This window comes from Microtus oregoni, unplaced genomic scaffold (genome assembly GCF_018167655.1).
Source record: "Microtus oregoni isolate MIOR12 unplaced genomic scaffold, Mior012 000032F_ref0000030, whole genome shotgun sequence".
Taxonomy (NCBI): Eukaryota; Metazoa; Chordata; class Mammalia; order Rodentia; family Cricetidae; genus Microtus; species Microtus oregoni.
The window spans coordinates 1,187,046-1,212,058 of NW_024543091.1; the positions used below are offsets into that span (position 1 = coordinate 1,187,046).

General features: G+C 40.0%; 1 protein-coding gene across 7 annotated transcripts in view; it reads left to right on the forward strand.

The window, feature by feature from the left end:
• Positions 1–25,013, forward strand: part of Snap91 (synaptosome associated protein 91) — a 112,002-nt gene that overhangs the window by 56,579 nt on the left and 30,410 nt on the right. For all 7 annotated transcript variants that reach the window (XM_041679429.1, XM_041679431.1, XM_041679433.1 and 4 more), the window contains exons 9-14: positions 2,060–2,101; positions 8,724–8,794; positions 10,698–10,703; positions 14,542–14,569; positions 18,018–18,127; positions 21,641–21,756. In XM_041679429.1, coding sequence (XP_041535363.1) covers positions 2,060–2,101; positions 8,724–8,794; positions 10,698–10,703; positions 14,542–14,569; positions 18,018–18,127; positions 21,641–21,756 — 373 coding nt within the window. The remainder of the gene's footprint in view (positions 1–2,059; positions 2,102–8,723; positions 8,795–10,697; positions 10,704–14,541; positions 14,570–18,017; positions 18,128–21,640; positions 21,757–25,013) is intronic.

The following is a 25,013-nucleotide window of genomic DNA, read 5'->3' on the forward strand; positions in this document are numbered from 1 at the left end:
AATACACTGAAGATAGTATAGAATGATTTGGTTATGATCAGTCAATACAGAAAGTTTTCAGTGGATGTCCAGACCTTGGGTGTATCCCCAGCAGCACTCATACATCACATGAGCTCCTACTTGATGGCTAATCTGTAGTTAGAACCATTTTCCTGAGGAGTCTAAGGAAGGCTTTCATAACATCATTTTAAGATGTAACTGCAGCTGAGTGTACCTCAGCAATAGAGTGCAGTGTGGTTTGGGTGAGGCCCTGTGTTAGATTTCTGGTACCACAGATGCTAAGCAGTAAACTAAGAATGCATATTGGCTGCTTAGAAAGTATAACTGAGCTGTCCAGCATACACGAAAGTCCCCAGCCTTCTGATAGGAATTGCTTGAAGAACAGAAAACTCAGCATGTCTTAGGCTCTTCAACCTACTTAATTTATTTGAGCCCCAATTTTATTAATAAACAAATTACGTAGTAAACTATAAACAAAATCAATTATAAAGTTATAGTCTAAGAATCAGAAGAAACTTTAATATTAGTTACTAAATGATCCATTAAGTAAATTATGAGACAAGGAAGTTCTGTGCAGTGCTTCTGAAAAGCAGGACATTCTCTATGCTAACATGGACACACCCCTAAGCTTAATGAACAATTAAGTACAATACAAAATAGAAAAGTGCAGAAAAAATGAAATCATGAAATTGTAGGAAGGTGGGAAGATTTGGAAAATACAATATTAAGTGAGGTGACCCGAACTGAGAAAGAAAAGAGACGTGTGAATCCAGCCTGTATTACATACACATGTATGAGTACATGAACAGTTCGAAGTGTGGGTATATAGTGTAAGAGAAGGTGACATTAGGTGACATAGAAGGAAAGAGTGCAGGCAAGGGGACACATGAGTCATTAAGGAGAATATAAAGCCAGTCAGTGTGCGTGTGTGCGTGTGTGTGTGTGTGTGTGTGTGTGTGTGAGTGTGTGTGTGTGTGTGTGTGTGTTGGATACGTGAATGAAGATACGATCGACAGTGAAAGTGTAAAATCCTAAGCTTAGCTCTGCTGCTGCTTTGGAATGGCCGTTCTAACTGTGTGCAAGTTCCCTGGGGTGTTTACTCTGGGACTGGGTGGGGGAAAAAATTAAGCCTAGTGTACTTTATATGCTGCTATTGGTGGAGGAAAATGAAATACTTATATTTCAAATTTCCTTGATTCTATATAAACTGTAGAAAAGTGGTTTTCAACCTTCTTAATGCTGTGATCCTTTAATACAGTTCCTCATGTTGTGGTCACCCATAACCATAAAGTTATTTCATAGCCACTTCATAACTGAAATTTTTTTTTTTTTTTGGTTTTTCGAGACAGGGTTTCTCTGTGGTTTTGGAGCCTGTCCTGGAACTAGCTCTTGTAGACCAGGCTGGTCTCGAACTCACAGAGATCCGCCTGCCTCTGCCTCCCGAGTGCTGGGATTAAAGGCGTGCGCCACCACCGCCCGGCCATAACTGAAATTTTGAAACGGTTACTAATCATGTATAAATATCTGATATGTGACCCCCCCCCCCAGAGGGGTCACGACCCACAGGTTGAGAACTGCTGCTCTGGAAGACTGTCTAAGAAACTGGCAAAGTGATTCTGTCTGTGAAAGAGGATAGAAGTTACTCCCTGAGCAAAAGATTAAAATAAAATAACCTAAAATAACCATTCCCCAAAGACTCCGTGGACAGAATTATTTAAATTTTGTTTGAATGGTTTCATAATTTCTTGGCCCCTGTGAAACATACAGGGTACATTTAAAATTCACACCTCAGGATGTTTTCATTTATTTTTGTATTCTCGTAAAAAATCCTAACCAAAAAAAAAAATTCTATAAACTTGTTATAACTAAGAGTTAGTTTAACCATATTAATGAGTTTATTACCTTATTATATTGAGTGGGAAACTATGCTTAAAGTAAGCTTGATACTCAGAGTAGTAACTGATTTACACCAAGAAAGAGTGATTTTACATTAAATGCCAAAAAGTCATAAAAACCCAATTAGTAATTTTATCTGTTTTTTTTTTTTTTTAATCCACAGCAAGTTGGTATAGACAAAGGTGACATTCCGGATCTCACGCAGGTAAGTGTCTGGAGGGCTTACCAGTAGACAAGACATTGATAAGTAATAGGTTGCCACGAATGGGCATACTTTGTAAATATTTCATAGATTTTGAGTTTAAGCAAGCCAGTTTTCTCAGAAATTATTCAACCTTATTATTTTTTTTCTAATTACTGATTATTTCTGGGGAGAAAAGGAAGATTTCCCTGCCCGTCAGGTGTCGCTTCTTTAAGGGCATCGGAACATCCTAGTTGGGCTCATTGCTTTACGACGTGAACCAGTGAGAGCAGTGACTGTCTGTGACAGGGCTCGGGGTCTCAGAAGTGACTTCCGGCCTTCAGAGCACGTGACCGTTCTTTGCTGTCCTTGTTCTCTGCATGCAGCTGGTCTGAGGGTGCCTGTCCAGGTTTTGCATTCCCCCCTGCGCCCCTACGAAGATGAGGACTTCCTGTATAAATGCTCTCAGTGGTGCCAATAGAGGCGTGATTCTTTTCTGGGCCCAGTTTTAAAATGACAGTGAGGTCTGGGCCTCCTTACCAGTCACATCAGCTGTCACGTGTACAGCTCCCAGAAAGAGCAGATACCAAGTTGAAAATGGTCTTCAGTATAATTGACAGGAGCGGGTGTGGTTCTAACACCCTGTGATGGTAAATTTCAGCCTCACATGTGCCTTTTACTAGAAGCAGTATTGTGGGGGTTCTTTTGGGGGGTAACCACCAGCACCCAGATTAATTACAAGAGCTTGGCCTTAGCTTAGGCTTGTTACCAACCAGCTCCTATAACTCAGATTAACCTGTTTCTATTCACCTGCATTCTGCCCCCTGGCTTTTCATTTCTCCTTCATTCCGTATGCCCGACTCCCCTCGTGTCTCTCTGACAGCTCTCTCAGGCACCTGCATTCTTCCTGAGTTCCTCTCTCTGCCCAGAAGTGCTGCCTAATCGCTCCTGCCTAGCTATCTTCCATTCAGCTCTTTATTAAACTAATCAGGTGCCTTAGGCAGGCAAGGTAAATCACTGAGACATCTTTACACAGTTTGTTCAAACATCCCGCAACACACACTGGTCCTGAGTCACGTGAATGTTGTATCTTTTTTTTTTTTTTTTTTTTGGTTTTTCGAGACAGGGTTTCTCTGTGGTTTTGGAGCCTGTCCTGGAACTAGCTCTTGTAGACTGTTGTATCTTTTTTATCTTAGTCATTATAGTAGAAAAGAATGAAACCCCCCTCTTGGTTTGAAAGGTTGTTTTAGTTACTTGTGTGTATGTGTGGAGCCTGCACATGTGCACCACATGCGTGTAGGAGTCTACAGAGGCCAGAAGAGGGGGTCAGATGCCTTGAGATTGGAGCTAGAGTCAACTGTGAGTCACCATGTGTTAGGAACTGAACCAGGGTCTTCTACAAGATCAGCAAGTGCTTTTAACACTGAACCGTCTCTCTAGTCCTATTCCCCACTTTTAAATAATATCATGTTATCTGTTATTAATTTGCCAACTTTATAATTTCTTGAAATATTTGCATATTTAAAATAATATGTAAATACTACTTTTTACTAGAAATGAGGACAGTTGAAGATGAAGGCTTTCTCTTTTTATATTACTAAAATATAAAGTATCAATAATTCTTACAAATTAAGCTCATTGAATAATTCAGAACATAATGGCAGTATATTCTTTAGTTAAGGGGAAACAGAACCCATGCATAGATGAAATATTAGTTAAAAAATTTCTACTCCTTTTAGTGTTAGCTATTGAAGTGTATACCTGAATAAGGTGCTGATATTTTTGAGCATGGGTAAATATTAAATATGCATGAATTAATATTTTAAGAATATTTTTGTTGAAGTAGATTTACTTTGTAACATCATAAGAAAATTGATGCTTTCATTTTTTCATTTATAGCAAAAAACTACATTGCATTTTTTTCCTAGCTATTCCAGATACATAATACATGTTATAAAAGATGGGCATTACATGTTTAGTTCAATGAAGAGTTTTTAGAAATGGCAAGTTTTCTTTTACACTATACATAACACTCACTGTGGGATAAATACAAACTAGCTATTTAGTTCAGGGGAGCCTGACAGGTAAGAACAAGCCCTCACTGTCTCCTTTTGGGCAGTCTAGACACTATGAGAGAGCCAAAGGACTATATAAATACCTCTGTTGGTTTTCAATTTTGAAAATGATAGCAGATCATTGAAAGAAGGGGCCCATCCTTGGGTTTTATTTTTAATGATACCATAGTATTCATTGCAACTTATGTAATTGCTCAAGAAGTCTGCAGACACATTTAAAGTTGTACAGTATATGTGTCAGAACTTGGAAAGCCAACTTGACTCCTCTCCTGAGCCTAAGGTAGTCTATAATAGAGTCATTAGAATCCAGAATATTCTGTCCTGTTTTCCTTATTGCTAAGAGCAGCATAAATGCCAGTATAAATTACCACCCCATTAAAAACTCCTCTAGCTGAACTCTATACACATTTAAATTTAAATAGGAGAGTGCTGCATGCTTCTGGAATTTCTTAATTAGTAGGTTGATTGTGTTTTCCTGGTGATTGTGAGCCACATACACATCTCCATAAATTATCTTTTAGAGCCCCTTCTGCAGGCTAGGGGGATCTCACACTGAGCTACAGATTTAGGACCTCCCAGTCCCCCAACAGTACAGACAGGTTCAAGCTGAAATATGAGACTTTCTGAAGTGAAAACCTGTAGAGAGTGTTAAATCAGGATTAATCTAGAGATGAATCTGCGGTACAAGGTCAGTGTGACTCCATTAGCTCCTTTTAAATGAAGGTCTCATCACTGTCAGGCTCCTTCATAGCTTCTAGAGCTACTTCATCTAGGCACAGAGTGAACAAAAGTGTCTTTCTGGAAAGAATTACATAGGGGCTGGAGGGGTGGCCTGGGTTAAGAGTGCCTGCCACTCTTGCAGAGGACCGAGTTCTTTCCCAGACCCAAGTCAAGTGGCTCACAGGGCCTGTAACTCCAACCACAAGGGATCCAGCATCCTCTTCTGACCTCTGTGTGTTGACCTCATGAACAAACTCACTCGACATGAATTATTTTTTCTTTTTTTAATGAAATTAATTTTTTCATACAATATTTATTATCAGTTTCCCCCCCCCTAACTCCTAGATATGTCCACCCTCCTCACCCACCCAAATTCATATCTTCTTTCTCTCTGTATTTTTAGAAAACGGGCAGGCAAACAAACCAGAATAAAGAAAGAAAAAACACAAACACATACACACACCAAATTAAAAAAAAAAACAAAAATGCAAAAACAAAATTGGAAGCCACAATATATTAGCAAAAGGCCAGTAAAACAACAAAAAAAATGCCCAAGCAAAGCAATATAAGACAGAAAGTCTACAAAAATAACCACTGGGGTCATTTTGTGTTGGCATCTACTGCTGGGCATGAGGTTGATGTACCCAGGGAGACTCTGTTGGAGAAAAACCAATTTTTCCTTTGCAAAGTAATAGGAATTAAGTTGAAGAAATGATGGTAAGCTGACTTCCTTTTGTACTTAGAATAAAAGGGAATTAAAACTTCTCAAAAAAAGGGGAGCAAAGGGATTTAACACATACTCCCCACTTTAGTGGTGAACAGTAAACACCAGTGTGCATATAGCATCAACATATTTAGATTACTCGTGACCATCAGTTACATTTCCAAAAGACACTTAAGGTAGTGATTTGAGGGAGACGAGAGTATGATCTCCCAACTGGAATATTTCTCCTCAGCACTTAGAGTGGTTTCTGAGATCTAATCCAGATGTGAATTACCTTTATGTATTTTTAAACTTGGTTTTCATGTTTTACGACCTAAAGCATATAAATGGCAGATGAATGGTTTTTATTTTAAACTCTGGGCATCATGGAAGATGCCAAGATGAATCTATTTATGATTCATATTATCTTGAATGAATTTATTTCAACCAAATAATTCTCACAATAGCATTTTCTCTTTGGAGTGTGTGCCCAAATTTTAAACTCCATGTATGAAGAAACTCTTAGGGTTTGGTGCCCGGAGTTTTGGTTGACCTGAAAACTGCTGGCAGAGAGAAGTCTCGTTTTAAAGCGTATGCCATTGGTGATGCTCTGACACATTTGCTGTTACCTGTCAGCTGTCACGAGCCAGTTCCTGTTCGTTGACCTGTTCACTTGGCCATTTTTCTGAAATGAGAAAGTAAAGATGCTACCGACTCTCAGTGTTCCCTTAAGTTTCTGTTACTGTGGCAGAGGCATTCTGAAAGTTTGCCTGATTGGAGGTTCAGGACGCCACCCGCCCTCCCAGAGGAGGCCATCTTTATGCGGTGCCTACTGTGTGAGGAGTTGGTCCTCCACCAGCAGTGAAAAGGGCATGCATCATGTGCTCCTGGACATTCCTATCAAAGGACTTTTTTTTTCCAAAGAAGAACTTCTCTTGGATCACATGTCCTTATGAGAAATATAAACGTTAAGGCACTTTGAAAATCCCTAGGATAAAAGGCTCAAGCTTAATTATAGGTAGAGTAACTCCCTGGAGCAAGTCGGCTTGGGCATCATCCTGACATGTCTCAGCTGTTGTGATCTCTACTTCAGCATTCAACTTTTTCAGTTATTAAAAAATTTCCCACCAGACCTGGTGGCACACACCTGCAGTCCAAGTACTCAAGAGGCAGAACAAGGGAAATCTCTCTGAGTTCGAGGCCAGCCAGGCTCCATAGTAAGATCCTGTCTCCAGAAAGAAGGGCTGAGGAACAGAAATGTCCTGGGGAGAATGAAGTTATAATCTGTCTTTCTGATGTTTTGTTTTAATCTCCGTACTAACAGGCCGGAGACTGTGGGTCCTATGGAGTCTTTGCTAGCAGTGTTTCGTTCTGCATTTTAAATTAATAGTGTTTGCTTTTCCTATATAAACTTCTTATTTAGCACTTAGCGAAAGAATCATACTGTGTTTACATTTCATTTCACATGCAGAGGACATGGGTCTTATGATAAAGAGAGATTCCGTGACTTGTTTCCCAACATAATTTATATGGGAATAAAGAAAAATAAAGTTTGTTCTTAGGCCGCTTTGGTCTATCTTCACTGTCATCATTAACACCAATAGTTGAAAAGAATGTGAAGTTACCAGATAGAAGTTTATCTAAGAAGGTTTAGCTCGGTTATATTTTCTGCTTAAAGTTCCAATGCATATTTATTTAATGAGCATTTCCTTAAAATATATAATCTAATGTATAGAAGAGAATTTCCATTAGCCATGTTAAAAATTCATTTTTTTTGAAACTTATAAAATTATTTATTCTCAGTGGACTTTGCTGGATGTTGTTGAATAAATCTGTCTTCACCTGAACTGTCTTTGAAATTCCATCTTACATCATCTTAGAACCTTCTAGATTCCTTGACGGCTTTTCACTCTGAAATCTAAGTTTGTTTGACAATGTTGATATGGGCATCCATTTCTGTCCCACTCTTGTAACTTGAATCAAGTCAATATGTTTATTAATATACTTTTAGATATAGTTATGATTTTACACTTAATTTGCATTTATAATCATATAATTACATATAATAATCACATAAATGTTAAAAATTTGAGTTTCTTATAAAAATGAAAATTAATATTAAATACCTAAACCTTGACAATTAAAAAATTTTAATAAGAATCTGATTTAGTTATTAAGTATATTAGAATATAGAATTATGTGAATTTCTTGCCAACTTTTTTGTGCTTTAGCAGTTAGCATGGTTAGTACAAACTTCTTCAAATTTAATTTCCCGTTGAAAAACAAGCATCAGGTTGTACCGATAGTTGTAGGCAGGTATTTTATCATACTGCTTTTTTTCTGAATGTCTATACTGTTGAGGTCTAGTTTGCACTAAAAGAAAAAGTATATATTCAATTTCTAATGCTTGAAGACTAGATTGGGCAAATATTTGTAGAAATCATTATCTCCCCCTTTGTGCAATGAAATACCATTTTTATTGTCTGAAATTTGATTTATAGAAACACAAAGAATTTTTAAGGATTGAAATATATCAAATCTGTTGATATACACTATTCTATTTGCTGGTTACATATATATATATATATATATATATATATATATATGTTAAATACCTAAATAATTAGAAAATCTTAATTGCCACTCTGTATTAAAGTTATATTCTTTTTGCCACTTAACCCTCTTTAAAAAATGTGGTAATCATATTTCCTCATATTTCAACCAGGCATGCATAAATGAATTTTTAATGTATTTTCAAATTTCTATAAATTTATATTGGGCACATATGTTTTGGATTTGGGTGTAAATAAGTACCTTTCTCTATGGTTCTGTGTGAAGTGGTAGTAAACTCGATCTTAGTCCATCTAAGCAGTAACAGTAAACACCCATCCAGTACAGTAAACACCCTTCACTGAAACCCGTTGTAATGTCACTGAGTATGCAGTGGAGGTAAGTCTATTTAAGGTGGACCTATCTGAGATACCACAGAATTTAAATACCTAAATATCAAAGGACCTGGGATGAAATCATCTCACACAGATGTGAGGATGCTTACATAGGCCTCCACCATATAGGGTTACAGTGATGTTAAAGTGTGCTTGCTTTGAAAGAGAACAACACAGACATTTATTTTTATTTCTTATTGTAGGCTCCCAGCAGTCTTATGGAGACCCTTGAACAGCATCTAAATACCTTAGAAGGAAAGAAACCTGGAAACAAGTATGCATTGCTTGTATATCGTAAATAAGATGAAAAACACCAAGTGGTTCTTTATGCTAATGAGAGTTCTCAGGGGGACACCTCCTCCAGTGCAGCTTCAGGGTGTGCCTAGCTGCCAGTCTCCAGGGTTCCCTTGCGCACCCTACCCATCCTCTTCTATCAGGTGACACCTGACCTCAGCCTGTCTGCACTGATGCAGCCCAGTAATCAGTGGCTCACAGCAGGTTAACTGGACCTGCCCTTAGAAGTCACTCTTGAAAACTAAGGCTGTTGTGGTTGGCTGTGACTAGAACAAGCAGAATTTCACAAGCGTCCTTGAGTACCGAGACATTCCCAACTGCAGTGTGAGAAAAGAGAAGCCTTCAAGTGTGGTTTTCAGGGCCACGCTTCCTTGAGCATCAGGCACGCCATGCTGCTGATGCTTTACTCTAGAATCATCGTTCGGTAGCAGGAGCAGCAGGCAGGTAATGATTCATGCAGTTTTGCTGGTTCTGAGGACTTCCTGCTTGGGTACTTAGTTTTTGGCTGCTTTCTTCATTGTGTACAAAATAATGCCCAGGCTCCTGTCTTTCCCACCTCTGTAACGGACATCAGACTTGTCTGTGCACAAAGCCTGCTCCTTTCCAGCCTTCATCCCTTGCTCCCACTGTATTTCTTCAGCCTTGGCCCTGCCTGTGTCCTGGTGTAGATCCTGGGCCTCCTGGGAAGACCCTCTGCAACCCCACCTATATATGAAGCCTTCCTTCCTTAGGCACGAGCTTCCCTGTATTGTGGCTTTTTATCCACATGGGTAATTCCAAGAGAATTTTGGTTCTAGATGCCAGGGACTGTTTTACACTTTATTATGGGAACAATGAAAGCAGGCCCCGCTCCACAGTCAGCTTACAGTCTGTCATTAGTGGTCCTAACTTCAGGTGGCGTTCACTTAGCTCATCTGATAGCTCAGGAATTAGTTGTTGCACGGCTAACGGCTGGCCATAGATTTGGGGTTGTTTTTATTTTTGCCAATGACAGAGCTGTGAATATTTAACTCTTCTGTGATCCCTCCCTGGGCATCCTCTCAGAGCCTAGGCTTATGTCTTGATGTCACATATTTTGCCAATTATTTCATCAGCTGTGTTTTTCCTGCCAAATTAGCTTAATATGGTTTTATACATAGTGTCTGGTATAGTTTTAACTTTTCAGTAGGGAAGTTTTTTGGGCATATTTGTCCACATAGCCTCAGTGATAGATGACAAAACCTCTCTGGTTGTTTTTAGGCCAGGCTGTGGTCCAGTGTAGCTGTGGTTGACAGATGTTGGTATGAGACCACCACATTACAATATACTGGGCCACTCTCTGTTGGGATAGTTGGGAAGCCAGATGAGTTGACTGGGACTTAGACAAATGGGCGCAGAGAGTTGAGAACTGTCCCTGCTCCAGTGGCTGAAGGACCTTGCCTATGCATGTTCCCTCAGTCTGTCTGTCCCTGTTGAGTGCCTTATGTGTACTGCAAGCTGCTTCTCAAGCCTTTGCTCTCTCAGGCAGCACTGCCGACCTCACTATGTTTCTTATTGAAATGTCCAGTGCAGCCTACACCAGAGCCTTTACCCCCAACTACAGCCTCTTAAGCCTGCCTTTGACTCTGAACTTGCCCCTGTATGGCCAATTTGAGGAAAATTTACCTATAGGCATTTTTAGAAATAGGAACTAAACTCCATATGTAGTCCATAGCCAAACTCATTCAGCTTAGAATAACTTTTCTTGCTTCTTTAAAATCACTTTATGCTTGCCAGATTCCTTTCAGTAATTGGCTGAAAACACATTTTAATCAGTCTTTTCTTGATCTGGTTTTAAGAAAGAACAAGGTATAATAGTTAACTCATTTCTCCTTTGTGTATTTGTGCTTCCATGGGAACTTAAGTGAAGGGTGAGTACTGTGCTAAGTGCCTTTGCATTTGGTAACCAAAACCACTTACTATTCTATATTTGGTATCTGAAAATTTGAAAATTGATTAGTGTCCATCTTCTGCACCTATGTTTCTGTTATGTAATTTTTTTTCTCCTAAGGTGTCTGGAAAGAATGGTTTTGCTTCCTTTGAGTCTTGTTGGATCATAATTAACAGTACCTCCTAGAAATTTAAGTAACTGTCTTTTAGGAAAGAGATTTCATTATTTCATTCAATATATAAGTGAAAGATTGTCTTCCAGTACACTGTAGAAAGCCAAGGCAATTTTACAAGGAGCATAGATTGCTTGTTTGAGGTTATTATTTTTTTTTGCCATCCCATAGCGATACAAAACTCTTCTAACCCCTTGTGTATGTATATGCCATTGCAAATGTCTGCTGTGATAAGCCTAAGCCAGGTGAGGTGGCAGACACCTTTAGTCCCAGCACTCAGAGGCAGAGGCAAGCATATCTCTGAGTTCAAGAGCAAGTTCCAGGACTACAAAGAAACCCTGTCTTGAAAACAAAACAAAACAAAAAGACTGCTAGATTAGACATGAATGCCTTTCACTTTTAGTACCATGTCCACTGACAGGCATTAAATAATGTGGAATACTGTATGGCATAACTTTGTGTATTCTCTCCTTTATGATTCCATAGCACAGAAAACTGAATTTGATTTTATTTCTATTGTGGCATACTAAGTGTTGAACTGAGCATGTAGGAAACCCAATATATTTTATGTAATTAAAATTGTTTGCAAGATATTGATAGGCTCTTATATCCCTGTATTTTTGTGGATAACATTCATGTTCAACACTACATAGAAATTATTGTTGGGGATGAAGTAAATAACAAAGGTCCTTCTCTTGAGAACTTGCTATTTCCATCTTTAAAAGAAGTGTCGACATTTTCTGTGTTCATAAAAAAAAAGTCTGTAGGCCTGTTTGTAGAAATTTAAGGATTATTTTCTTAGATTTACAGTATAGGCCATTCATTCTCCTTTAAATTATCAGTAGTGCCTTAGTTTTCTCAACGATCTACTATGCAGTAGATTTCTCTAAGTCCTGGTTAAGTTTCTATCGCTATGATGAGCACCACAGCCAAGGCAGCTTAAGGAGGAAAGGGTTTATTTCACCTTACAGCTTACAGTCAGTTAGTGAGGGGAGTCAAGGCAAGAAAATCAGTCAGGACAGGGACATGCAGGCAGGAACTGAAACAGACTGCATGAACGCTGCTTACTGCCCAGTCTGCTTTCTTATACCATCTAGGACTCCATGCCCAGAGATGGCACCACCCACAGTAGACTCCATTCTTCCACATCTATCATCAGTCAAGAAGATGCCCTATAGACTTGTCTGCAGGCCATTCTGATGGAGGCCTTTTCACAGTGGAGCTCCCTCTTCCCAGATAATTCTACCTGGTGTTGTTGACAAAATTCCAACTAGGACACACCATGCATGAAATTATAAAAGTGAATATTAGTTTGTAGTAAATGCTGTTGTCTGTACTCAAAAATTGGTAGCATTTTCTCTCTTTTAAGTGTCAGTGGCGCAGTAGGATGGAATATCAGGCAAAATGTTCTCCAAAAGCAGCTGTTTATGACCTATGGGAAAAGAACACATGCCCATCCCATGTGTGTTTTCTTTAGGGCAGGGTTGAATGTGGACCAGGGACAAGCTCTGGGTAGCAGACAGCCTTGGTGTAGATTTCAGCAAGTTATTAATGGCCCCATCGAAACACCTCTGAATATGTCATAGCAAAGGCCAGATAGGGCCAATGGGAACAGAGGTCACTCGTGTTGTCAGCTTAATTCCAAATAAGATAATTTAGTTACATCTTATTTGTTTATTCGTGTGTGTGTGTGTGTGTGTGTGTGTATGTGTGTGTGTGTATGTATGTGTGTGTGTGGAGGGGCAGAGGACCTCTTGTGGGACCTGATTCTCTCTATCCACCACAGGAGTCCAAGAGTCAGACTCAGGCCATCATATTCGGCAGAAAGCAATGTTACACTGAGCTCTCTTGTCAGGCCAAAGACAGTTTCTTAAGACTTTTGCTTCATTGGTGACTATGAAATGAGTACATAAATACATTCTTACTTGAATTTTCAATTTAATACCACCCAAAATGCTAGATATTGTATAAAGTGCTCAGGTAATACAACGGCAGGATGTGTTCTTTTTAGTTAGCCCCCAGCGATGAAGATGGAGATAAGAGACAGTTGAAGTGTGATCAGCGGGTGTCCTGACCGCTCAGGGAGAGGCAGTCCATTCTCGCTCATCTGTTTAGTCCATGGGATAGCCACAGGCACTAGTAAAAGTGTTCCTGTGGTGTTTCGTGAAGGGTTATCACACCAGTTACAATTGACTTTCACACATCTTGAGGTTGAGTTCTTTAACAGCAGAGGGCAGTGTTCTATCAGTTTTATTATTGTGGAGTAGAAGCCGGTCCCACTATCTGTGTATTGGCTGGAGACTATTTCAGGAGTTCTTGCTTATTATACCCAGTAACTCATCATATCAGTACCGGGAAGAATTGGCTTGTGAAACTCAACTGAGAGAAAAAGTCACTTCTTCTGAGAAAGTGACCGTGTCAAAGAGTGTTTGTGGTTTCTTTCTTTGCTTTTATTTTGCCAAGTAAACATTATTTTTATTAAGTTTTCATTTTCATTTTTTGTTTAATGGTTTTTATGATATATCTAATTTCCTTCCTTTTGAAAATGTATGAAGGAAAATGATGTAAGTGGGAAAAAAGTTTAGCCAAAAATTCATGATATTTCAACCTTAATGGTGTACTAGATTTGTAGGTTCCTAAATCCATTTTTCTGTAGATGCAAAAACACGGAATGTCTTCACTTCACTGGAGCCTTTCAAATGGGAAGTTATAGGCATGCATAAGATAGTAGTAGCTGGCACAGAGTGTCTGTAAATAGGTGGAATTTGCATAGGATTGGACAAAATCCCAGTTACTAACTTTGGTATTTGCTCCTGAACGAAAGCCATCCTTACAGCTGACCCTGGCTGCAGCTTCTTATTAAAGTTTGCTTTGCCTTCATTCTTTCCTTATTACTCATTTCATGCCACCCCATGTTAGGGAAGGGTGAGCTGTTCAGGCACATGTTTCTAAAGTGTGACTATCTAGTGCGTGCTAGAGTCGGTGTTCCCTTTAAAGACTGTCCCGTTCCTTCATAGTTCCTCAGAAATAATCATCCAGGTTGCTCTTCTCTGTCACACTCCCACTAGTTATGACAAACATATGGAAATACTTTTCCTAAAGAGTTTTCTTTACAGGCATGAAAATAACACATACAAGCTACAGGTGTGTAGTCATGTATGTTGAGTCTGGTTCACTCACGCGGCTCACAGGGATCTTGTCTTTTTTCTCTAAGGTTCCTTCTTTATGCATAAGAGTTGAAGTTAAATGAATTGCAATGAATGATTTTCTTCTTGAGCTGTCTAAGTTTTGAAATAATTAATAGGTATTCATTTTTAAAGTTTATATAAGTTTATATAATGCACCTTTTCACAAGGCTTGAGGACCTTTTTGAAGTTGAAATTCTAACAGTGATTTTTGGTGGACATAAACAACAATGAATCGAGAAAAAATCATTTTAAATTTAAGAATGTCCATTGATAGATATTAAGTCAATGGAAACTTTGAGACAAGGACTTGACTGAGTAAAAGACAGTGGTGTGGGCTTCTCTGTGGCTATGAGAGTGCCATGAAAACAGCCCTGGCGCTGAACGGCATGTTGCCAAACTTGCTGCTTCTGCAGACATCCTCAGCACTTTCACATTTCATCTTCTTGTATTTCTTTTAGATCTGGTGCTCCCTCTCCATTAAGTAAGGTAAGTTGGGTTGTTTCTCGGGTGTCTTCTTTTTACATGCTGCTTCGTTCAGTGTAAAGCTCAAAGCACCAAGTGTGCTCATTCTGCAACACAGCAAGCATATACCACACTCTCAGGCCTTTCTCATCGTCCTAAAATCAAAGTCCAGAGGCATGAAACAGGAATGCCCCATGCCTCCTGACCTCAGCCCCTGTAGGCTACCGTTCTTTCTACATTTGCAAATATACCTCATCTGAGTGGATCCAGACAGTCTAGCCTTTCGTAATTCATTTATTTTACTTAATGTGTCTCCAGGGCTCAGCCTAGCCTCAAAGGCCAAGATTTTCTTTTTAAGGTTGAATAAACCTTTCTGTTACACACACACACACACACACACACACACACACACACTCCGTTTTGTTCATTTTTCCTCCAATAGGTATTTGAGTTACGTCCAGATTTTCAGTATGACAAGACGACAAACATTATGAACTATTCTGTGAAGTGTCTAGTTGAAGGGCTGGAGAGATGGCTTAGTAGTTATGAGCAATCACTGCTCTTGCAGAGGAACCAGGCCCAGTTCCCAACACCCACACTGAGTGGCTTGCAACCTCCAGTGATTCTAGGTGCAGGGGAATCTGATGCCCTGTTCTGGCCTCTGTAGGAACTGCATGCACGTGGTACTTTTGCGGACAATTAGGAACTCACAGTACACATAAAGAAAAATAAATTTTAAAAAATCTTAAGAAATATGTATAAAAAGAAATATCTGTTTAAGACTCTGCCTTCAATTTATTTTGGGTGTGCAGCTAGGAATAAAACTGATGGATCACTTGATTTATATTTTTTTGAGAAAAGATTAAGTTATATTTACAAGTGATTCAGCTTTCTCTTAGAACCTGAGTTCTTAAATAGGTGAGTTTTTCTCGTACTTCTGTGGCAGCCAAAGCCATATGTATCTGTATAATGTTTTGCTAATTGGAAATTCTTTTCACACATCATAAATCTCTATATAGATCAGGAACAGGGTGTTATGTGTATTTTCATGATACAGAAGAAAATGTTAGTAGGTGCCTTTGCCCCAAGCATGGCTGTTAGAGTAATCATAATAGTTCCTTCAGCCGCCCCCCACCCATTCTGAGCCCTCGAAGGACAATGGCAGGGTTCTCCCTGACAGGAGCACGTACTCTCCCAGGCCTGTAGTTCACATCTGCCACTGGGTATTTTAGGCAGAGGTGTAATAGATGTGCCTATTTTTTTTTTGACACATCTCCATTATGTAATTGCTGCCATTACAGATATTTAGGGATGTCATTACGACTGTGCCAGAGACTCCCAAATGGCAGATGCTCTGCCTGTGCCTGACTGGCTATTTAAATGCTCACAGGGCCTGAAAAAAAAATTAAGCAGAAATCTTTTCAATTTTTCTGAGACAGAAACAAACCTATGTGAAAATGTCCAGCTTATGACTCCTTAGTGTGGCCAAATCAGGGCTTACTTTAGGATGGTCTTTTTTGACATTCTAGCCAAATGAAAATTTTCTGATTTTTGTTTTGTATAATGATGATGTTCATTGGTGTTGTGTTTTCTGAGCTCTCACGTTACATTAGAGGTTCCTGTTACACGGCCTTTGTCACGGACCTTTGTTCACCTTCATTTCTGTATCCACATTAGTAGTATATGTGGTGTCTTTACATTCTCCCTGCTACTTTATAGACCGACACTTTTTCTAAGTTTATTTAGTGTATTAGTTAAAAATTGAAGTATTATTTTTTTTCTTTTTAAGAGCAGTTAGTGTCCAGCATGGATAATATGTCATTAGCTGTGTAGCTAGTGTTTCCTGATTCCATTGATGAACTTTTGTGTTCCATTGGGAAGCCTTGGAGATCAAGGGGATACAAATTGGAAAGGAAGAAGTCAGACTTTCACTATTTGGAGATGATATGACAGAAATCAGAGAATCATCACCCTTCACAATAGCCACAAATATAAATATTTTGGGGTAACTAACCAGACAAGATCTGTATGACAAGAACTTTAAGTCTTTGAAGAAAATAACTGAAGACACCAGAAAATGGAAAGATCTCCCATAACTTCCTTATCCATCCTTTGTTTCAAAGTGATTTTTTGTGACATTTTAAAGCTTTCTTTAGGGCTGGAAGATGACTCAGTGGTTAGAAACACTGGCTGCTCTCCCAGAGGACCTGGGTTCAATTCCCAGCACCCACATGCCAGCTCACAACTGTCTGTAACTCTTGTTCCAGGGAATCCAACACCCTGAAACAGACATACATACAGGCAAAACACCAATGCACATAAAGTAAAAATTAAAAAAAAATTAAAAAGATTCCTTTAGCTCTGCTGTATTTGAAATAAGGTGGCAGAGCCTCTGTTTGATTCTGATATTCATGCATTTTATTTGTGGAAAGTTATATGTACTAGATTAGTATGATCACAAAATTTTTAATTTTCTAATACATAAAATATTAACATCTCTATAAAACTTATAGGAGACAAGATTTGTTTGTGTGTTGCCAGGCAGTGGTGGCACATGCCTTTATTTCTAACACTTGGGTTGCAGAGGCAGTCGGATCTCTGTGAGTTTGAGGCCATCCTGGTCTACAGAGTGAGTTCCAGGGCAGCTAGGGCTACACAGAAAAACCCTGTCTTGAAAAAAAAAAAACAGAAGAATTGCTGTATATCTGTGACCTGTTCATGTTTGTGCATGTGTGTTTGGAAGCTAGGGGTTGACATCAGGTAGCTCCTTCATTCTAGGTCCACTTTACCTTTTGAGAGAAGCTCTCTCACTGAGCCCAGAGCTCACGGATCTGTCTAAACTGGCTGGTCTGTGGGATCCAGAGCTCTGCCTGTCTCTGGCCTGTGACCTCTGTGGGGTTACACACACATACTACATACAGCACCTGGCTTTTTGTATAGGTGCTGGGGGACAAAACTCAGGTCCCTGTGTTTGCACAGCAAGTCTGTTACCAACTGAGCCATCTTCTCAGCCCAAAGGTTTAGATTTTATTTCACAATATGGTGAGGTACAGGTGATATCCTCACATTGTCAGTGACTTGAATCTTAAATGTGAATTATTCTCTGCCAGCTATGAAGTATTTATGTTAAACGTCCAGATGTTGAAGTTATCTGAGATTTCACATGAAGTACATTTAGATTGAGAGACAGAAATACTGGCTTTATAGCTGCTGTCACCATTGGCCATCTTTGACAGCTAGTTTCCTAATAAGTTTAAGTTCAGTACATACATTTATCTTGATTTTAAATACACAACTAGAAGTTAGGCCAACTGTTTTATATAGTTACATGTAGCTGTTCTATCTCGAGGTGTGTTTGGCCCATAGTGATTATGCTCGGAATGGCGTGGGTTTACAGGCCAGGGGAGTGGCCCGTTGCTCAGTGGGATTCCGACGCACCTCTGTTGACCTGTGCTGTGCTCTCCACCTGCAGTCTTCTCCAGTCACAACTGTTACATCGCCTAACTCTACACCAGCTAAAACCATCGACACCTCCCCACCAGTTGACTTATTTGCAACAGCATCTGCGGCCGTCCCAGTCAGGTCAGTTCATGAGTATGTAGACAACAGGTCATTAATATTTTGATTTGATTTTTGTTGTATTTTGTGTACTGTATTGATGCCAGGTGAAATCCAGTCCTGATACTGTGTGACTGGGGGTTCCTTTTGCAGGGTAAGGTAAGTTCTTAGAGTGACTTTAAGCCTGTATCCCTTCAATCCTTGGGAAGACCAATGCTGTCACTCATAAATTGAGGGAAACTTCTGCAAGACTCATATAGTGCCGGTCCTTCAGAGGTTGGATGCTATGCAGAGTATCTAATAAAAATGAACTCCTCCTGTGAGAAACTTAAAAGGTGTTTCAGAGTGCTCCAGAACCATTAACAGTATGGTTGTACAAACGTGCAGTCCTAGTACTCAGAAAACTAAGGCAGTTAGATCATGAATTCAAAGCCAGTCTGGACTACATAACCAGTTAGGGGCCACACTGGGCTTTGTAATGAAACCTTGTCAGATGAGTCAACCTCGCAGGTGCAGGCTGATTGCTTGGCCGTGGAAGGAAGTCAGCTAAGGTGGTAGGAAGAGACCAGGTACATGTGGCTGCCGTGTGCTGGGGGAAACAGGGATGACTGAGTCTCAGAACTGCCTGAAATAAGTCACCAACACATAAGGGCTTCCACAGATAACAATTTTGGGTCACCTCCTTCTCTCACTGTGAGAGGGTTCTAGCCTCGCTTTAGAGTGTGTGTGACTCTCTTATGAATGCACGCTAGTTAGAGACTTCAGATTTTTTGAGAGACGTCAGTTTTAAGCAGCAAGGGATCTGCTTACTGCTTCTGTGTTTACTGTATGCTACACTTGCTTACTTCTGCCTCTTACATGCTTGGCAAAGCCAAGTGCTATAATCTTATTTGTGTGTTGCTGGGGACAAACCCTGGACTCCACATATGCCTCCTGATTAAAGTTTTACTAATAAAACATTTCCCATTTTTTGTTATTTATTCTCATTGTCTTTAAGTCTATTACTAAAGCAGACTTCGGAACTAAGCAATGCCTTCAGGGGTGCAAATATGGCGGATTCCTCTCTTCAGTTGAATATTGATCGGGCATCTACCATGTAAAAGGGTAAATAAAGATGAAGGCAGATGGGGAGCTTGGGGCTCTGAGGGCTTCTAGCCTGTAGTCAGTGCGCCTCAGATCTAATGTAGCCGAGAATCACAGGAGAGTCGTGTTAAAATAAAGGTTCTGATGAAGTAAACAACAGCATTAGTCTGGAAGTTTGCATTTTGAATAAGATTCCAGGACACTTTTAGCACCTTTATCGAAAATCAGGTGTTCATAGGTTTGTGGGTTAAAGTCAGGGTCTTCTATTCGATTCCATTGGTCGACTTCTCTGTTTTTATTCCAATACCAAGTTGTTTTCAATACTGTAGCTCTGTAATAGAGTTTGAAGTCAGGGATGGTAATGCCTCCAGACAATCCTTTATTGTATAAGATTGTTTTGGCTATCCTGGGTTTTTTGTTTTTCCATATAAAGTTGATTATTGTCTTCTCCAGATCTGTGAAGAATTTTGATGGGATTTTGATGGGGATTGCATTGAATCTATAGATTGCTTTTGGTAGAATTGCCATTTTTACTGTGTTGATCCTCCCAATCCAAGAGCAAGGGAGGTCCTTCCATTTTCTGGTGTCCTCTTCAATTTCTTTCTTCAAAGACTTAAAGTTCTTGTCAAATAGATCTTTCACTTCCTTGGTCAGAGTTACCCCAAGATATTTTATGCTATTTGTGGCTATCGTGAAAGGTGATGCTTCTCTGATTTCCCTCTCTGTTTCCTTATCCTTAGTGTATAGGAAGGCCACTGATTTTTTTGGAGTTGATCTTGTATCCTGCCACATTACTAAAGGTGTTTATCAGCTGTAGGAGTTCTTTGGTAGAGTTTTTGGGGTCGCTTATGTATACTATCATATCATCTGCATAATTAAAAAAAAACACGACGGAACATGGGATGCTGTGTGGAGAGAGACGGAGACCAAGGTCAGCAAGGCATCTCTATCAAAACCATCGTGGGACACGAGCTCAGCTGCACAAGAGGATGGAAAAGGAAAAATATGAGTGCAGCAGCAGAAAGGCAGGGCAGCCGAAAAGGAAGGAAGGGGGACAAAGCCTATGGGAGAAAGCAGAGGTGACCTTGGAGGACACAATGAAGCATTGGCGGTGTTTATCCTAAGGGTAACAGCAACTATTGAAAGATCTTAAGTTACGAGATTATTAGAACCCAGCAGGAATTACTGACTGCTTCATTCCTGGCAAGAGGAATACAGGATGACTGGCTGGGAGGATGAAGAGAGAAAAAATGCTCACATGGTCTATTGAACTGGCAATGGTGGTAGACAGTGTCCGGAGCCAAAAGCTACTTGCTTGGCACATGTGATATGATTTGTTTTGTGGGTGAGGGATAGTTCAGTGTCAAAGACATTGGATTCTGGAGTGGACAATGTGGTGTGTTCAGTGGTTGCGAGGACTGCAGGTACTGGGTCTAGTTTTGGGTGAGCCAAGACTGATTGCCTTTTAAGTATGGATGATGTGTGTAGAGTCTGAAGAGCTACATGCTGAAGACTGGGCCTGGTCATTTGGAGTATTCAGATCTATAGAATCCAACAGTCCAAGTGCTGGGGAAATGATTTATTAAACGTGAGATGTGCTACATAAAAGACAGCTGCTAAATTTCAGGGCAGCCGAGATAGCTCAGCCATAAGAACATTGGCTTCTTTTGCAGAGGACCCAGGTTCAGTCCCCAGCACCCACACCAGGAGGCTCATAACAGTCTGTAACTCCAATTCCATGGGGTTTTTATGCCCCCCTGGCCTTCCTGTATGCATGTGGTACATATAAAAACAAAAAGGCATGTGTGCACTTAAGTAAAAATAAAATTTAAAAATGCAATGCTAAATTTCAAAGGGCAGGGGAAAAAAAAAGATTCCAGGACATTAGGGATTTTGAGCCCATCCTTTAATCAACAAAACATAGAATTCTATTTGGAATTTTCACCAGTGGATACATTTTGAAAAGCTTACTCAAAGTAATATAGGCCACTGAAAGGCAAACTTGATGTATTATCATCTAATTTAGGGAAAAATAAACTGTTATTTTAATAGCATGTAGTTTATGAATTCTTAAGACAATTTTTTCTACATTTAAAAAATAGAAAAAAAGATAATCTCAAAGTTTTGAGTTCCAATTCCCTGTAGTATTTTACCCAGCTTATTATTTTTACAAATAAAATTTTATTGAGATGGAGTATAGTGATTGGTTTTTCTTCTGTATTGTGTTTTACTTTTGCTATAATGGCAGAGTAGAGGAGTGACAGAGACCACCTGTCCCTCAAAGTCCTTTACAAAAATCTTTGTGTTGCCCATCTATTCCTTTGACAAAGGTGATTTTCCAAGCCTTTGTGCAGCCCACACAAGTCTTTGATACTGTCTGCATAGGTCTTGTTGTAAGACACTTTGCATTACAATATTTCAGTGTCTGATTGTGAAGTCCTGCTTCCTTTCCAGTGCTGCTAAGCCATCCAGCGACCTCCTTGATCTTCAGCCAGACTTCTCTGGAGCGGCTGGGGGTGCAGCAGCACCTGTGGCACCAGCAGCTGCTGGGGGAGCCACTGCGTGGGGAGGTGAGTGAGTCATACAGGCCTGGGGGTCTTGGGGCATTTTCTGTGGTGGTTTTAATCTGGGCTGTTATTGTTACCTGTGCATTCTGATTATCAACAATTGTGATAGAAATATGGTTGGAAATGCTCAGAATGGCTTTCGCTGATCGGATTACACCTTGAAAGACACAGAAATTCTCCACAGTGCAGTTTAAAAGTTCAAATAGCCATATACTATCTAAAATTGAAACAATAGTATTTTTGTGTTTCTAAACTTTTGTTTTCTAGAAATGGATATAATATTAGAAGTGTATACTGCTTGGGTTGGTGTTGTTATTCCCACTGTGTCTGGCTCCATGGAGTTAAAAATCTACCATGCCTCTGTTTGTATCAGAAAAGGTCTAGCCTACACTGGCTGGCCGAGAAGGAAGCACAGCTAGGCATTTCAATTCCAGGGGATTCATTAGTCTCAGGAAAAAAAAAACAGCTTTTCATAAACATTTGATTAAAATCATTTAAGATAAAGTAAAATTAAAATAATTGTAAGTGTTATGCTCCACAACAGCAAACTAGCAATAAGTTTAAGATATGACACAACCGTGAAAGCTACACAGGGAAAACTTAGTCACTCAGAAAGAGAAACACTGACAGATGATAAAGCTAGTCTGCAGGGTTTGAGGGACTGGAGATTGATAGGGATTTGTATAATGTCTTAGCCAGGGTTTCTGTTGCTGTGAAGAGACACCATGGCAACTCTTAGAAAGGAAACCATTTCACTGGTGCCGGCTTACAGTTTCAGAGGTTTAGTCCATTCTTATTCTGGCGGTCAGGATGGTGGAGTACAGGCAGACATGGTTCTAGAGACGGAGCGAAGGGTTCTGCATCTGGATATTCAGGCAGCAGATGGAGAGACTGTGTACCATACTGGGAATAACTTAAGCATATAAAATTTCAGAATCAGTATCCTTAATTAACAGTAACAAAGTCAAATGAAGTTTCATTGCCCTAGATAATAAGTTGTTGCTGGGGTGGGCCTATTAAAGGTGGTTCAGTATCACACCAGAAGCACATTCTGGCGGGAGCTTTCTCTCTAGGAATGTGGAGGCTGCGTGGCACGTTAGCTGTGTTGTTGCAAAGCCAGTGGCCAGACATCCTAACCATATTGATTGCACTGTGGAGAAGCCCAGGGGAGGATTCTGTGTGAGCAGCGCAGTATGTGGATCAGATGGCAGAAATCGAACATCCAGGCAGGAGGGGCCTCCTGGCTCCTCCACTGGCACTTGTTGCCCCTTCTCCCTGAGTCTGCCCATCCTCGGGTCTTTGTAATCTCTTCATCTGATTACCCACAATCTGGTAACAAAATTAAAGAACAATAAACAGCTCAGAACTCAAGTCGACAGCAATAAATGTGAACATTTTAAACATTTAAACATTCTCCTGTACTGAATAGTCAGCTGCTAAGACTATAGCTTTTAAATGCTTAAATCTGCTCCTCAAACTTCACCTAACTTTACTACTGCCTTTCGGCTGCGGAAGCAACTGTGACTGAGGAGCCTGCATGAGGACTTTCTTCCTGTAAGCACTCATGTGTTCTGAGCTTTAGCTTTTAAGTGCATTCTTTTGGTTTGCTGATGATGATTTCATTCATACAACGTACTGTTTTCCTGTTTGATAACGTTTCAGATCCATTCCCTCAAGTCAGATCTTTCTCAGCCATGAAATTCATACTTAATAAAACATTTGTGACAAAAAAAATGGTTTTAGTTATAAATTTGTTGGGTTATATAAGACTTCTGAATATTACATGAATGTGTTATTTTTTAATTCTGTCATATATTTAAGTCAATATGTGTTCATACTTTCATTATTTAATTCTGTTCTTTGACGTGTTTCATATACATAATCTGATTACCACCCCGACCCCATTCTTACCTCCTTCCTATCTCTCTTAGTTCACTTTTTATTGCTATGATAAAACACCGGGACCAAAAGCAACTTGACTTCATCTTACACCTTACCTTACAGTCCAATATAAAGGCAAGCCAAGGCAGGAATCTGGAAGCAGGAAGCCGTGGAAGAACACTGCTCGCTGGCTTGATCAGCCTGCTTTCTTATAGCACCCAAGACTGCTTGCCCAAGGGTGTCACCACCTACAGTGGGCCCTCCCACACATGAAAATGATTATGTGCTTGCCGATAAGCCAATCTGATGAAGGCATTTTCTCATTTAAGATTCCTTTTTCTGTGATAACCCTTGTGTCAAGTTGTCCCATCAGTGACTTCCCCATCCCAACCAATCCTTTTCCCAGGTTCATGGCTTTGGTTTAGCTTTGTGACTCCTTTAGTTAAATTGGCTCCATCCATACGAGTATTAGATTGGAACTATGCATTAGAATCTGCTGGGGTCACCAGAGAGTACACGACTGAAAGCAATAAGTCCCCTCTCCCTAATCTATCGGTAGCAAATAGTTTAGCATTGAGGAGTAAGGCCCCCTGAGCCCTTCCTCCAGTGCAGCACTGTTGAGGGACACCACAATACAGACCCGATGCTGGCATTCACGGCTGCTGTGCAGTGGCTTAGTATGCCTGATGGCGGCATTTCAAACCCTGCTGTCTTCTCACCCTCTTTCCCACAATGTCCCCTACACCTTAAAGTGGACACAATGGATACTTCAGGGCTAAGTACTCATCTGGTACTTATTCCCAGTACCTATATAGCCATGAGCCAGTGCACTGACCCCCATTCACCTGAAAGAGAGGCTTCTGTCATTAAGGCTGAGAGTGCCCTTTGTCTATGGTATAAACATATTATAAAAATATTTATAAGGCAATTTATTCTGTAGCAACTCAACTAAACAGTGGTATTCCATTTCCCCTGAGGCCCATGTTCTGCTCTGGTTTGCATTTTTTATGAACTCTGCTGTACTAGGCATAGATTCCCTTCCGGGGAGTGAGCCTTAAGTCCTAACAGAGGGCAGCTGGTTACCCTCATAACAATAGGGCCACTAATGCACATTTCGTTGCTTCTTGCCTGGCACATTGCCTGGGTAAGTCTCTTTGTTGGTTTTTCTCCTCCAGCTGCTAATCTAGAACCTTCCAGGACTACACAATCTAGCCAGCAGGGAGGGATTTTACAACTCAGTTCCAGCCTGATTTGTTTATGTCATGCAACCAAGATATATTGTATTTTTAGCAGTGGGGTCTTATTGACTAATCCTGGTAGAAAATCAAAGAAATTGCCAGAGGCTGTGTGGCATGGAGGGCCTCTGTGGTTTCCTTGAC